General features: G+C 38.9%; 1 protein-coding gene across 1 annotated transcript in view; it reads right to left on the bottom strand.

Annotated features, from left to right (window-relative positions):
* Nucleotides 1-15,568, bottom strand: part of nrxn3a (neurexin 3a) — a gene marked incomplete at its 3' end in the record, with an annotated part of 287,852 nt that overhangs the window by 64,679 nt on the left and 207,605 nt on the right. The window contains exon 17 of the mRNA XM_081347500.1: nt 4,100-4,281. Coding sequence (XP_081203626.1) covers nt 4,100-4,281 — 182 coding nt within the window. The remainder of the gene's footprint in view (nt 1-4,099; nt 4,282-15,568) is intronic.

The raw sequence follows: 15,568 nt of genomic DNA, 5'->3' as shown, positions 1-15,568 counted from the left end.
CTTGAAAATCTTCAAACATCTTCTTCTTTTGTATTCCACAATATAGAAAAAGAAGGTCATAAAGGTTTGGAACAGCATGAGGGTAAGTAAATAATACAGAATTTTCATTTTTAGGTGAACAATACACTTCTCTAGTTATCTAAGTTCACATACTTATCTCAAGAACAAAACTAATTAAAAACTTAATTAATAATGCTAGTCACGACGCAGTATTTCAGGTCTAAATTTTGATATTAATTTGCCCCTGATTGATTATGTGGTTTGTTTAAGGCCAGATATAAAGTGATTGGTTAGCAGAATCCATCATAGAGTTTGCCATTTCAGAGGTGGCATGTTTGAAGGGCAACAGTACTGACATTTCCCTTGTTGCCGGAAAATGTCTAACAAGGGATTCCATGGTGTCACCAGCCGCTCAGTTCAGAAGTGTTAGAGAGACAGACGTTTACAGCTGAAAATAGCTCACTCATTATCAGCACAGAATAAATGAGTGGAGGGAACCTTCCACAATCAGCCCAAAATAAAGCAGTGACATTTTGATCCATCCTCACAAACTCCAATACTCTTCCAAAAGTTGAATATAAACACATTAGTGGTTTTAAATGTTCAGAGGACTAAACGTTTAGCGCACCAATCTAAAAAGAGCTTAATGTGTCCTGTATAGTGTTCCAAATGCAAAGATTAATTCCACTCCAGTACATGCTAATCAAAGGCAACTCCCAATCACTTGTTACGTACGTTTCGAAACAGCCTGTAAAATACGGGCAGCTTAATTCCCTTTACTCTAGAGTTGTGCTCTAGATTTAGTTCATTTGGCAGAAGAGGCTTATTTCCATCAGCACTACACTGCTATAACGGGGAGGGTGTGTATGTGTGTCCATGTGTATCATAAAGGGTAAAGGCAGGGGGTGAGGGTTTAGTGAAATGCCCTTAGTTATATTGCCCATTACAGAGCTCCAAGAGTCCCAGTGGACCACCAACGTGGGCCACAATAAAACTAGTGGACAGATGGAGATAGCCAGAGAAATATTCCCTATTCACATTCTGACAAAAAATAGACATCCACCCCCCATTAAACTACAAGGTCACTTGTTTATCTACAAACGTGATAAGATATGTCTTTTTGTTTGTTTGTTTATTAATTTCAATATATACTCACAATAATCTACAGTATAGTCAGATGTTTTCAGATATGTGGTGAACCATTTATAAAATTAGGAAATACAAATCAATCGGTATTAAATGAATATAGCTAGAAGTATGTGACAATTATTTGGAAATGAAACATTCAAAAAGCACGTAGGCCTGTAAGTGTGTGTTTATCCACATTCTGTTGGCCATATATTGAATGTAAAAAAAAAAAAAAGAAACACTCAGATGACCTCATTGTTCATTTATGAGTAAAAGACCCCTTGGTGACAAACATTGTCTGAAAATGAATCCTTTTGTCTTTCAGAAAAGCAGGTTAATTACCGAACTAGCATCCATTACATGAGTGCTGAATTATTTACATTATGGATACATCCGGCCAACTAGAAGCCTTCGCCATGAATAAAATGTAGGAAAAAAAGCTGATGGGCTTCCGTGTGGTACATGTATTGATTTTTAATAATTTGAAAAGAACATTGAGCAGGTCAGCAAAATAGAACACACCACTTCTGAAGTAATTCACAGTTGTTATGGCTGATCTGAGGAACAGGTTTTTATAATGTAGCTGTGTGGAGTGACAAACTTCTGTGGCATTGACACAATACAAAGATTAATGGAAAAGTGAAGCTGTGCGACTCAAAACAGAGCACTTTGAGAGACATCATTATTCCTGGATTGATTATTTACAAGGACATGCAACAAAAAAGAAAAAGAAACCACCCACAAGGTATCCAGGAAGCATATGCTGCGTTGTGTTGATTTGCCTCTGTTCTTGACAAGCTCCAGAGCTACTCCGATCACTAATTACTGTATGCATGTCCGTATGAAATGAAATTAAAGGCACACAAGCGATATTTTAACAGTACCGGTATGCCGCGCAACCCTATAATGGATGATCCTCGATCAATGAACATACATAAGATTGCATCGTTTAAAAAACATGAAAGCTCCAGCGTGCTGCCACACTAGAAACAATGTTTAAAAGTATTTGGGATGGTATCGATTTGATAACGATATTACGGTATTAGATTGTGCTATCGAGCCCTAGTCTGTTGTGTCTCCTTTTTCAGGTATTCTCCTCTGACCATTGTCTGTCACGTGCTTTGATTTATGATGGACAGCAGCATACGCTGAAGTGATGCAACCATGTGTTCCCCTTCCACACTGTGTTAGGGGTGTAACGGTTCTCGGTAAAAAAAAAACCCCATACCTTTCTCCACCCACGGTTCGGGACACACTTGCACCGCGGTTGATCTCAAATCTAATGACGCATCTATAATCTGGTTTGTTGAAAATAACAATGTGTAAAACAGTTTCTCTAATGTGTGTTTCTGTCGATGGATGCACATGCTGGCTCCCCAATAATATATTACAACAGCGATAATCAAAAAACATGAACAAAATGGTCACTCTTAGTAAACTTTGTTTAATGCGAGTGCCGTATGCTCGAACAGGTCGCTTGTAGTTAGATTGTTTGTTCTTTTTTTTCTTTATTTTTATTTGACAGTAGTCTCCCTGAACATAGCACATACCGAACCATACCGAAACCATGAACCTAAAACCGTGATAAAAACCGAACCGTGAGCAATTTGGACCGTTGCACCCCTACTATATATCATGCTGTATTTGTAGTTTACATGATAAAAGCAATCTTAAAGTTAAGATATACCTCTAGTTTTTAATCAGTTAAACAGGCTTTTGAGGTTTGGAAAGAAAAAAATTCCTGGCAATGTGTTTTCATGTATTTTTTTTTTCTCACAGTGCTGAATGTTGTACATTGACTGTGATACATGGAACACCTCACTTATATTTTATGATTTTATGGTGAAATGTGCTGTTTCATGTTAACTCTGGTGTATTTTTGCCAACATGGGTACTGAAAAAAATACAAGTTGCTTAAGCTTTGCTTACGCATCTAGTGTTAAACAGGCCTTGAGACATCCGGTGTGAACAGTGTTTCAGATCTCTACACATCTACTGTGTGCTCTGGCTACTTCCAAACATGTTAAAGGGTTGTAGAGATATTCAAATGTAAAATGTTTGCTGTTGACCTTTAGTATTGACATTTCTAGATGTGAGCGATCAGGTTAGGGTTAGACTGGTGTTAAAGGGGGGGTGAAATGCTATTTCATGCATACTGAGTTTTTTACACTGGTAAAGAGTTGGATTCCCATGCTAAACATGGACAAAGTTTCAAAAACTAAGTTGTAAGTTGTACGTTTCCGGTTTGTCACAAGTTTCGGAAAGTTTTTTTCGAGTATGGCTCTGTCTTACGTAAGATGGTGCGGAATTTCCTTCTATGGGTCCTAAGGGCACTTCTCCGGTAAGATCGCGGCCGCGCGCGCACTCGTAGACCAGAGCAAGAGAGTGAAAGCAGTTCGCCATCAAAGCGCCCTGCCCGGCTTTTGGGAAGTCAATGTCACCAAAGAAGTGTGTTTTTGGTTGCCAGGGCAAGACAACCCTGCACAGATTCCCAAAGAACCCAGCGTTAAGGAACCCGTGGATGGAGTTTGTTTTCCTGAGCATAAACGGAGTTGTGTAAGACTGTTGTTCCCTGCATTTCGACGATGATTGTTTTATAAACAAAGCCCAGATCGAGGATTTGCAGATCGTCTAATGCTTAAGGATCGAGCAGTCACAATGATAAAGGTTCGCGGTTGTGCGTTGGAACGGTGAGTAAAACTGTTGAACAAATGTCTCTGTGTGTTGTTAGCTAGGCGGGTAAGCACAGCTTTAGCCTCGCCCACACGGCCCGCCCCCAGCCGCTCGTTTTTTTCCGGAAAGACTCGGTACAGCCTATCTTTCAATTAAAAATATAATAAAACAAAAGACTTTTTGGAGATATGAAGGATGCAATATTACTCTATAGGTACTCAAGATTAACAGGAGATTGAGTGAAAATGAGCATTTCACCCCCCCTTTAAGGTCGACATTAGAAAAAGCTCTGACTTACAATGTGGAGCATGAGGTAGTCTCCCAGGCCGGGGGCACTGTCGATGCGGATCAGGATGCCATCCTTGAGAGAGGTGCTAAAGCCCACTGTCAGCCTGTCCGTACGGGTGCTCGGGCGCTCATTGGCTGGCCAGTTAAAGGTTATGATGCCTCCTCCCTTCCCAAAGATATACGTTGTTCCAGCTGTAAAAAAAACAAGAAGAGATGCAAAGATTAGCTTATGTAATACCGAGACTTGACTCTGAACGTATTTAAACTGTGAGACACTAACGGTTTTTATGGAACTGTGTACAGAAGAACCTTTTCGTAAAAAAAATAAAAAATGAAGTGTGACAATTAAAAAGCCTAATACCTAATATAGCCTATAGAAAATGCTTCTATCATGAATTTTCAGCCAAAGTGAACTATAAATTGAAGAGGCCTATATATACAGTTTGGGGTCAGTAAAATATTAATACAATTAATTTGAAAGAAAATAATACTTTGATTCAGTGAGGATGCATTACAGTGATGGTACAGTAAAGACTTTTACATTGCAACAAAAAACTATATCAAATATCAACTTTCTATTTAGTTATTCTATTTCTATATAACGAAATTCACAATTCACTCACGTCATATCAAATGCAGTAGACAAATAACAGCAAAATATAAACCAGAAGAAAACGACACGTTGTCACATCCAAAAACGCTACTAGTACTAGAAACCAATGACATGCCACTAAAATGTCCTCTTCAAGTTTCCACAACTAGGCCAAAGACTTTGAGAAAAGTCCTGACATTTTTAAACAGTCAGCGGCAGCTCTTACTTGCGTTCTCGTAGCACTAGCGATCAGACCTTAAGCATGAATAATGCCCACACCTGGGTCAGAAAAGTCATAATTCTTCAGGCTCATATTCTCAGCAGAGCCTGCTGGAAAATGCTGTGACCTATCCAAGTTAAATATAACTCTTTCCAGGGAATAACAGCCGGAGCCTTTGATGAATGAATTCTGTTATTATCATGCATTATACTTGGGAAAAGGTAAACGCAAAAGGCTTCACCTGGAATAGAGGCAGGGCAATAATTCTTTCTGATTTGTCCGGTGCATGATGAAACGGTGTCGCGGTAAACAAAAGCACTGTTGGTTAAACTGCAATTTCATGGGACTATTTGTTTTGGACAACAGTTGCAATGGTGGGACTGTATTGCAAAGCAGTTCTGTTGATTGTCCCTCCGCTTTCAACACTCCACCAACAAATGGCTGCATGTACGCTAGGAAGGAAGACAGCTGGCAGAACTGCCCTCCACTCAAGGGGCCTGTCAAGTGGAACATCTGGCCCTGGAGCGGATCATGCACTCACACAATATATCGCCCCCCTCCATCTCCAGCAGACACGGTCCCTTTATGGCTCTCATTCTCAATTTGAGTCGTTGACTTCAGCGAATCTTTCCCTTGACAGCTTGGCAAGTCATCGGGGCAGCAGCATGTAATGTATATGCAAGATGCATCCAGACACATTAAGAAGTTATGAATTTACCGTTACAGGCGACGCATCCGTCATTAACTTCTGACAGATCGCAACAATACAGAACGGCAAGTCACAGCTGGAGATGCGATGCCACCATAGGTGCAATCTTTTGCTCACGGACAGAACTGAACCTCATTTGCACTTATGTGTCTGTGTTTGAATGAAAATTATTCAGAGGTAATGCATTTAATATCATAAGCAGAGGCACAAATTCTTTTGCTATTACGGTTTTACTCAGAAAGCACTTAAAGGTTATTACCTTTCCTTTTTTTTTCATGATTTCGAGGTGCTCTAGACTTGCGCTGTTATGTCAGACATGTAATGACTGTGAGGCTTTTAAAACAATTAAGAAACCTAAGTGTGCCGTTCCTTTCTGCATTTTGATGAGCTTGCCGATATTTTCCGTGATATATTTCAGATTAAGACGTACAAGGGAAGAGCAGCGGAACATTTTAATAAAGAGGAAGGAGTGTCAATGGTTTACTCAAAAGCAGTGTCTGCCTGCAGAATGGAGGATGTTCTTTAATAAATTAGCTGCCAGCTTCAAACAACCCAGCTAATGTGAATCTTAACCTGATAAGCATTCAAATGAGGACAGAACCCCAGAAACAGAAAAGAAGTAGAAAGGACTTATTGAGACGCATACAATGTATGTCTAGACTTTATTTTAGGGTTTCAAGTACTAATGGTTGCCTTGGATAGAATTTTCCATTAAGTAAAAGGGCGGTATCTCTTCAAGTGGGGGGGTGTTCTACCTTTAATAGATAGTCCACTGACCTACAATACATAGACTGAATCATCAATAACCAGTCAATTATCTTACAGAGAGTAACAGAAAACATCCTGACATTTCCCCATGTTTACGTACATTGCAATGTGATACTGTATGTGTATTCATGTCTGTAGAGCTGATGTGAATGTTACTGAAATCATTTAAGGTACCAAAAAACAGAACAAATGTTTGGGAAAGCAGGAAATAAGAATGTTTTGTCACTTAGTAACTGCATATCAAACTAAACTGTAGGTCCCAATGTACTATTAATTAAATATTAAACACACTTCAAATGTCACATTTTAGAATCACTACCTCTCACATCACTAGCTCTACCCTTGGGTTCAAAATCCATATAATTAAGTCCAAAATCAAAGCTGAGAAAAATACAAAAATACCCATAAGCCCTTGTGCTTAAATAATTTAATTATTTGTATGGTCAAAGCATGGGAAAGCAGGGTCATTTTCAAGAATAATATAATATTAATTATTTGTATAGATGTTAAAAAAAAATATATAAAATATTATATTCTAATATAATAAATATATTAATTAAAAACAAAATGTAATTTAGAATGAAATATTTTAAGCAAATGTAATTAAACGATTATAAATGAGCAATATCACACCAGTAGCCATGCAATATTGATCTATATCAGCACGGCTGTGATTCGACGTGTGATACATACATATACATATACATATACATATATATATATATATATATATATATATATATTAGGGATGTCCTGATACCACTTTTTCACTTCCGATACGATACCAATGCTGCAGCTTTGGCTATTTGCCGATACCGATATCAATCCAAAACTTTTATTTTATTCTTGAACTAATACTACTAATAATAAAATGTATGGAAGCACTTTGCTCAATTAGCCACATAAAAACATCTCACTCAAATGGAGAACAAATACTTCTCCAGTATATAGTCCACAACAACAGTTGATAATGAAAGACTGCCACCCTTTATTCGAAAGACCTTGAGATATGTTTGGTAAGTGTACCTGAATGAATTTAAAATTAATTTGCTATATTTCAAATCAATATACAGTATTTGTTTCCTTAAAATTTTAATTAACTTTAACTTTATTCTCATCTGAATTATAAATAATTTGTTTCTGAATAAAATAATTAAAAACATTGGATTTTCTTTTTTAATCAATGTAGAATGTGTAACTTAAAAAAAAACAGATTAGTGCTCTGTTTTAGAACAATAAGTGAAAACCAATGCAATATGATGAATGTACAAAAGATGAGATAATTTTTGCTTTTAAACAGCGTGTGTGTGTGTGTGTGTGTGTGTGTGTGAGAGAGATTTTGGTTGGGTGACAGTTGTAGGTTACAGTTTGACAAGAGTTTACAGTTTGACAAAAGCACAATGTTGTGTTTTACACAAATATGCGAATAGAGCGTCAAATTCGCGTCTACAGTCAAATTCGCCTTGAACAGTTTGAATCCATTCGCACGTATAATGATAAAGCGAGTGTTTGAAGCGAAATTTACGCGCGTTCAGAGCTAAGGCGGGGCTACAGATTAGGTGTCCATAAACAACCCGCATGTCTATGCGCATATCTAACAGTAGTTCCGCATTACATTAATTAATGTGCACGCGAGTTTTATTTATTTTTATACCGTGTATTCTCCGTGTAAATCCACGCACCGAACCCTGACGCACGTACCGAACGTACGTTCAATACGAATGCATGTACCGTTCCACCCCTAATAGGTATCGGATCATAGGTATCGGATATATTTTTTTTCTCCCCTCCGATACCGTATCGTATTGGGCCAGTATCGGCACCATACCGATGCCGTGGATCGGATCGGGACATATATATATATATATATATATATATATATATATATATATATATATATATATACATAGTATATATATATATATTAGGGCTGACTTCTAATAGTCGAGGATTCGACGATTCGATTCGGAGAGGTCTGATTCGACTATGAACCTCATAGTCGAATACATGGGCGTCAGTTTGGTTTGAAATGTGCTGGGGACAGAGACGCATTCGCATTTTCAGAAGGGCTGGGTACCATTTTTATTTTATTTTTTCAGGTCATGTTTTGAAAGACGATGTCCTGTAGCTTACTAATGTAAATAAATAAAAATGTATTCAAAAATCTGCTTCACATTTTCAGCAGGGCTGCGGAGCGGCTGTGAGTTGACTCCACACGGTTCTCATGTGCGTTAAAAAGCTTTACGTGGTTTAATGTACCTAAACAATGATTACCAAATTCCCCTCTCATGTTGCTCCACATAACCACTTAAATGATAAAAAAAAAAAATCGAACCCAGAGTCCAATTATTATGGACGTTATCTGATATTAAGCGTTTCTGCTTCACATTTTCAGCAGGGCAGCGGAGCGGCTGTGAGTTGACTCCACGCGGTTCTCATGGGCGTGAAAAAGCTTTACGTGGTTTAATGTAGGCTACCTAAACAACCATCACCAAATTTCTCTCTCATATTGCTACTCATGTTTATGAAATGTTATGATATATGTGTGATATATATGTGTTTTTTAGCTCTTTTGTTTGAAATGGAAAAAATCTAGCTGCTATCTAAAAAAAAAAAGAAAAAAAAAAAGGTTCGACTATCAGTCGACTACGGCAAAATCTAACGAATCAGATTCGACTATGAAAATCCTTAGTCGAAAACAGCCCTAATATATATATACTGTGGGGAGAACAAGTATTTCATACACTGCTGATTATGCAGGTTTTACTTACAAAGCATGTAGAGGTCTGTAATTTTTATCATAGGTACACTTCAACTGTGAGAGACGGAATCTAAAACAAAAATCCAGAAAATCACATTATATGATTTTTAAATAATTAATTCGCATTTTATTGCATGACATAAGTATTTGATCACCTACCAACCAGTAAGAATTCCGGCTCTGACAGACCTGTTAGTTTTTCTTTAAGAAGCCCTCCTGTTCTCCAATCATTAACTGTATTAACTGCACCTGTTTGAACTCGTTACCTGTATAAAAGACACCTGTCCACACACTAAATCAAACAGACTCCAACCTCTCTACAATGGCCAAGACCAGAGAGCTGTGTAAGGACATCAGGGATAAAATTGTAGACCTGCACAAGGCTGGATGGGCTACAGGACAATAGGCAAGCAGCTTGGTGAGAAGGCAACAACTCTTGGTGCAATTAATAGAAAATGGAAGAAGTTCAAGATGATGGTCAATCTCCCTTGGTCTGGGGCACCATGCAAGATCTCACCTCGTGGGGCATCAGTGATCATGAGGAAGGTGAGGGATCAGCCCAGAACTACATGACAGGACCTGGTCAATGACCTGAAGAAAGCTGGGACCACAGTCTCAAAGAAAACCATTAGTAACACACTACGCCGTCATGGATTCAAATCCTGCAGTGCACGCAAGGTCCCCCTGCTCAAGCCAGCGCATGTCCAGGCCCGTCTGAAGTTTGCCAATGACCATCTGGATGATCCAGAGGAGGAATGGGAGAAGGTCATGTGGTCTGATGAGACAAAAATAGAGCTTTTTGGTCTAAACTCCACTCGCCGTGTTTGGAGGAAGAAGAAGGATGAGTACAAGCCCAAGAACACCATCCCAACCGTGAAGCATGGAGGTGGAAACATCATTCTTTGGGGATGTTTTTCTGCAAAGGTCACAGGACGACTGCACCGTATTGAGGGGAGGATGGATGGGGCCATGTATCGCGAGATCTTGGCCAACAACCTCCTTCCCTCAGTAAGAGCATTGAAGATGGGTCGTGGCTGGGTCTTCCAGCATGACAACGACCCGAAACACAGGAGTGGCTCCGTAAGAAGCATCTCAAGGTCCTGGAGTGGCCTAGCCAGTCTCCAGACCTGAACCCAATAGAAAATCTTTGGAGGGAGCTGAAAGTCCGTATTGCCCAGTGACAGCCCCGAAACCTGAAGGATCTGGAGAAGGTCTGTATGGAGGAGTGGGCCAAAATCCCTGCTGCAGTGTGTGCAAACCTGGTCAAGAACTACAGGAAACGTATGATCTCTGTAATTCCAAACAAAGGTTTCTGTACCAGATATTAAGTTCTGCTTTTCTGATGTATCAAATACTTATGTCATGCAATAAAATGCAAATTAATTACTTAAAAATCATACAATGTGATTTTCTGGATTTATGTTTTAGATTCCGTCACTCACAGTTGAAGAGTACCCATGATAAAAATTACAGACTTCTACATGCTTTGTAAGTGGGAAAACCTGCAAAATCATCAGTGTATCAAATACTTGTTCTCCCCACTGTAAATATATGTTATTATTTATTACATTAATTTTTCGAGAACACCACAATAGCTGAACTTGATGACACCTTGAGAGACACAATTACTTAGGGGAAATTCACCTCATTTGGTTTGAAAGTATATAACCACAGAAAACTGCACTCTAATCATCTCATCTCAGCTTTGACACGCTTATCATTGTTAAAGGACAATCACCAACAAGGGCATGTCCCTTTGAGACGTATGGTTAAAGTGATAAAGCACACATGGTGAAGAGTTCCATGCAGCGTGTCACGTAGTGAAAACCACAGCCTTCAGCTGCTGCATTAAAACTGCAACAAGACAGTGGCAAGACAGATAAAAGAATGGCGTGTCTTCCATGCAAGGTGGAAGTTCAAAGACCTGTCGCTTGATCATGCATAAGATCATAATGTAAGTGAAGATGAAATGCCTCCGCTCAATACGTGATGCGCCCGCACCTTCCCTATTGATATTCTGTAAGTGTGAAATGGAAATAGTGCTGCTAAGCTTTGTCCCCCCCAAATTTGCCAGTAAGATGAGAATGTTCAAAAGCTCAATCTGATCACATACATCACAGCTTCTTCTTTTCAGCCCGACACCATGCACGCTCAAAAATTGCTTGCCTGTACACACAGAGATGTAATATCTGAAATAGAGTATTTTAAGCAGTCAGACACTGTGCTAAAATGATCCCAAGAGTCAACAGTATAGAGCCGCTCTCACAGCGGGTGTCGGGAGGTTTAAAGTCTATCAGCTCAGCAATTGGTTCTGAGCTACTTAGATAAGAAGGCGATTAGAAAGGCGAGCAGGTAGGAGTCCTGTCTGCTCGGAAACTTGAATGTGAGTTGCTGTGAAGTTCTAGACTCACGTTTACCAGATTTCTGATTCATACACAATGACAAAAAAGGCAGCGATACCAGACATACGTCATTGATTTTCAGTTTGAATTGGGTTTTTAATTTAACTAGCAAATGAGTTATGCTCGTAGTTTCAAAGCGTGAAACCCACAGAAGATATGTGGGTTGAATAAACCCATTTCTGCCTGTGGGGAACTTGCGAAACTGCATGAATAGCATTCATATTCTTTCATTTTCAAGTGCAAGTGTGACATGACTGGCCGAGCGATCCTTGGTGGATGTTTCTGTAAATGCTTCAGAGATCGAGGAGACAGATGGGCAGACTAGTACAAACAAAGATCTCACTGCACAATGTGGAGATAAAAAGAGGGAAAACGGTAAATTGGCAACGAGATGGCATTTTGATAGATCTCTTTTCAGCTCCTTTAACCCTCCCTCCCCCCATAATTTTCCCAACCATTGCACTCAAACTTATTCCAAGCATGTTTAGCTACTCGAGAGAAGTCTTTTTCGTTCAATCATGAAGAGGGGTTGCTCAGGCCGCACTGCTTGGCAGTCAAGTCTTTCCCCGGAGAGCGAAATTCAATAGAGGTAATGATTACTGTGAGGACCAGTACTCAGGAGTGAGATGGTACTGCCAACCAAAATCGCCAGAATAAAAAGATAAAAGTCTCATCAACACAACAAGAACATAAAAATGCAAACATGAATATCAAGGATGTAAACAGAAATGAGAACAAAACAATTAGAAAAACCTGTCTTGCTCCATAGCTGTCTAGTTTTCTTTTTAATGTAAGAGTGTAGGAGGGTTGACAAAATGCTCAGCACAAAACCTCATTACCTTCATTGGATGTTTAAGGATGTTCACAATTTATTTTATTTCTTTTGCATGATTACTAATGTGTGTTATTGTAGCACAGCTAGCAATAGTCAATTAAAATGACTTTTATTGGTCAAACGAACACATGGGCCACGCCCCAAAACAAAGCCATTGGTTGATCCAAACACTGTGGCTCTGTGAACACTTTAAAGCAGGGGTGTCAAACTCATTTTCACTGAGGGCCACTTCAGCATTATGGCTGCCCTCAAAGGGCCGGTTGTAACTGTAAGACTTTTAAAATGTTAATATATTGTCTGTTTATTTGATTGTTACTTATTTAAGTTACAAATATTGTATATGCATTTGCAGGGGTGTTTCTAGGTTTTAAAAACATAAGGGGATGAGCCCGAAACATGAGGGGCTGGGTAATAATGATTTGATACAGAGAATAATGTATTATTGTATATGCAGGGGTAAACTGGCTCAAAAATTATACTATAGCCACACCAGCACACATTACCACACAGACACACTCATTCAAATGTAAGGTAGTTAGGGGGGTTCGGGGACATGCTCCCCTGAGAAAATTTGGATTTCTCGGACCTACATATGTGCATTTTAAGGTGTTTAAAGGCCAAAAATTTGGATAACAATAGCTTTAAAAGCATGTCAGTGGGCAGTAGCATACATTATTTGTCAAGATAACAGATTCTTAAAAATGAGAATGAGGATAAATATTGCAATGAATGATCCACACTACAAAATGGAAATGCAGAATGTTTCTGCTTATTGTTGACAATACACAATCACATATTCAAAACAAGAATGGCCTTAAATAAGAAATCTTTCAAGGATTATTTTGCATAGATGTTACATTTCAATCAAAACCCAGTGCAATCTTTTTGTGTCCAGAGGCAAATTTGCACTTTATATTACCATTATAGATTGGTTTCAGCTACTTGTTTCTTTCCTGAGTTAATCAATGTTTTTGGCACTAATCAGTTTAAAGTTCAATTGTTCACTCATAAAGACAGTCACTTGTCGCCACCTACTGGCTTAATGATGCAAGTGGCACAAACACAGACAAGCGGAGTGATACAAATGGTGAATAATACTGGTACATATTATATTAAATATTATGTAATATATTTAATATATTTAAATAAATATATTATTATATTAAAATAATATAAAATATCAATATATTATTCTTCAATCAGTTCTATGCAGCAGAATCAGATTTAACAGATTTATTTTTTGACCAATTGTCAAAATAAAGTATAGTCCTACAAAGATATTTTATCAGAGCATGAGCAGAGCAGGGAGAACGAGAGGATCGTGATTCGTGTAATTTTACCAGTGTTGCCCAGCACGGCTATACACACCATTACAGCACAGTAGTGCTATTGCAAAAAGAAACAAGTCCAGATAAATTTCATGTTGGCACGTTTTTTTAGCGGACTTTGCCTTTCCGGTGAGCGTGAGCAGAGCTCGCAACACACACACACACACACACGGAGGACGTTGCTTGCGGAACATTGAGCAGAACGCGCTGTGAACACGGAGCGGAGAGCACAGCGCACACACACAGCGGAACGCGCTTAGAAGTTATGCATCTTCGGAAGCGGACTCGCACGCAAAGTCATAAAACACGCTGAGCCAGAGTCAAACCATCGCCGAACACGGAGGGGCGCGGCGGCTTTTTAGTATCTTTCAGCCAAAAAACCGAAAATGTTATTTTCGGCCGAAAATTTTCGGCAGCCTAAATTTCGTTGCATCCCTAATTTTAAGACACCCATATGCTCTCGCGGGCCATATAAAATAATGTGGCGGGCCGGATTTGGCCCGCGGGCCTTGAGTTTGACACATGTGCTTTAAAGGGATAGTTCACTTTGAAATAAAATTTTGGTATGTTTTAGCTTACCTCAAGGGCATCCAAGATGTAGGTGTCTTTTTTTCCGCAGTAGTTTCAATTTTGATATTTTTAGGTCAAACCGTTCTTGTCTGTCAGTCATTTCATGCAGGTCTATGGTCACTGTCTCAAAGAGCATGCACAGGGTCCAAATTAAAACAATTCCCCATCGTCCAAATTAAACAATTCCCCATCGTAAGTACACATTGATGGCCTAAGACACGAAACGAGCGGTTTGTGTGAGAAAACGAACAGTATTTATATAGTTTTTAGCTCTTATACACAGCCACGTCCAAGTGATCTGAGGGCGCGCGCGCTTCCTGCTGTGTGACGTGTGCGCAGACTGGTGCATAGATATATATACACTAGATGTCGCCTTAAAGACATCCGTTCCAATGAACTGCCGTAGCCAAGGCGACATCTAGTGTATTAATATTGTATTAATATTTTTTATTTCAATGAACTCAATATTTTAAGGCAACCAGTTAACTTACTTTTTTAAGTTAAACCAACAATATTTTTTTTTTTTTACAGTGCATTATTCTTCTCATTTCCTGTGCTCTCTCAACAAAAAGGACAAAAATATATCACATCACTATGAATATTTGGCATCCACAGCAGCCTCTCCAAATTTACAACTGTTTGTATTGTTCAGTTCCCAACCATTCCTCTTCATCGGTGAAATATCTGACAGTTTCTTTGGGAGATTAACAGATTTCATTTAACTAAATAAACTCTGTGCAGGAATTGTGCCAATTACAAAGTGCTTACCTCATCTGAGGACATATTGCTCTGAAATACAGCAGGAAATGTGAGCCGACATTTGGCATTTCAGCCTCCAGCTAATTTTTAATTGACAAGATTACAGGATCCAAAAAAAAAAAAAAAAAAAAAATCTACATGTTTGCTTATGGATTGTTTCAGAGACATGCAAACTCGACAAGCAGGGAAGGATAATCATTACAACACACAGCATATTGATTCCCTATTCACTAGAGCTGAAAGATTAGGAAATGTATTTGTAATGTGGCTGAGTGGCAAGCTTTATGAATTACTCCCATTCGACAAACACATGCAGAGACAGCATCCATTGTGCAAATGTCCTGTGGGCAGGGGAATCGTGTTACACATTTCAAAGCTACCTAGGTCTCACCACACATGCCGAAAATATGAGTGGTATTGAGGCTAGCTGAAACCAAAAGCTTCACCGAGAACGATGACGTCACTCACGGCATTGATGACTGTGAACATTTCTGCCAATTTCTTGTCGGGATGTATTTCATGGCTGGCTTTTCAG

The sequence above is a fragment of the Scardinius erythrophthalmus genome (assembly GCF_964197995.2).
Source record: "Scardinius erythrophthalmus genome assembly, chromosome: 19".
Classification (NCBI taxonomy): domain Eukaryota; kingdom Metazoa; phylum Chordata; class Actinopteri; order Cypriniformes; family Leuciscidae; genus Scardinius; species Scardinius erythrophthalmus.
Note: the sequence above shows the minus strand (reverse complement) of the source record. Positions and strands in the feature narration are given on the sequence as shown.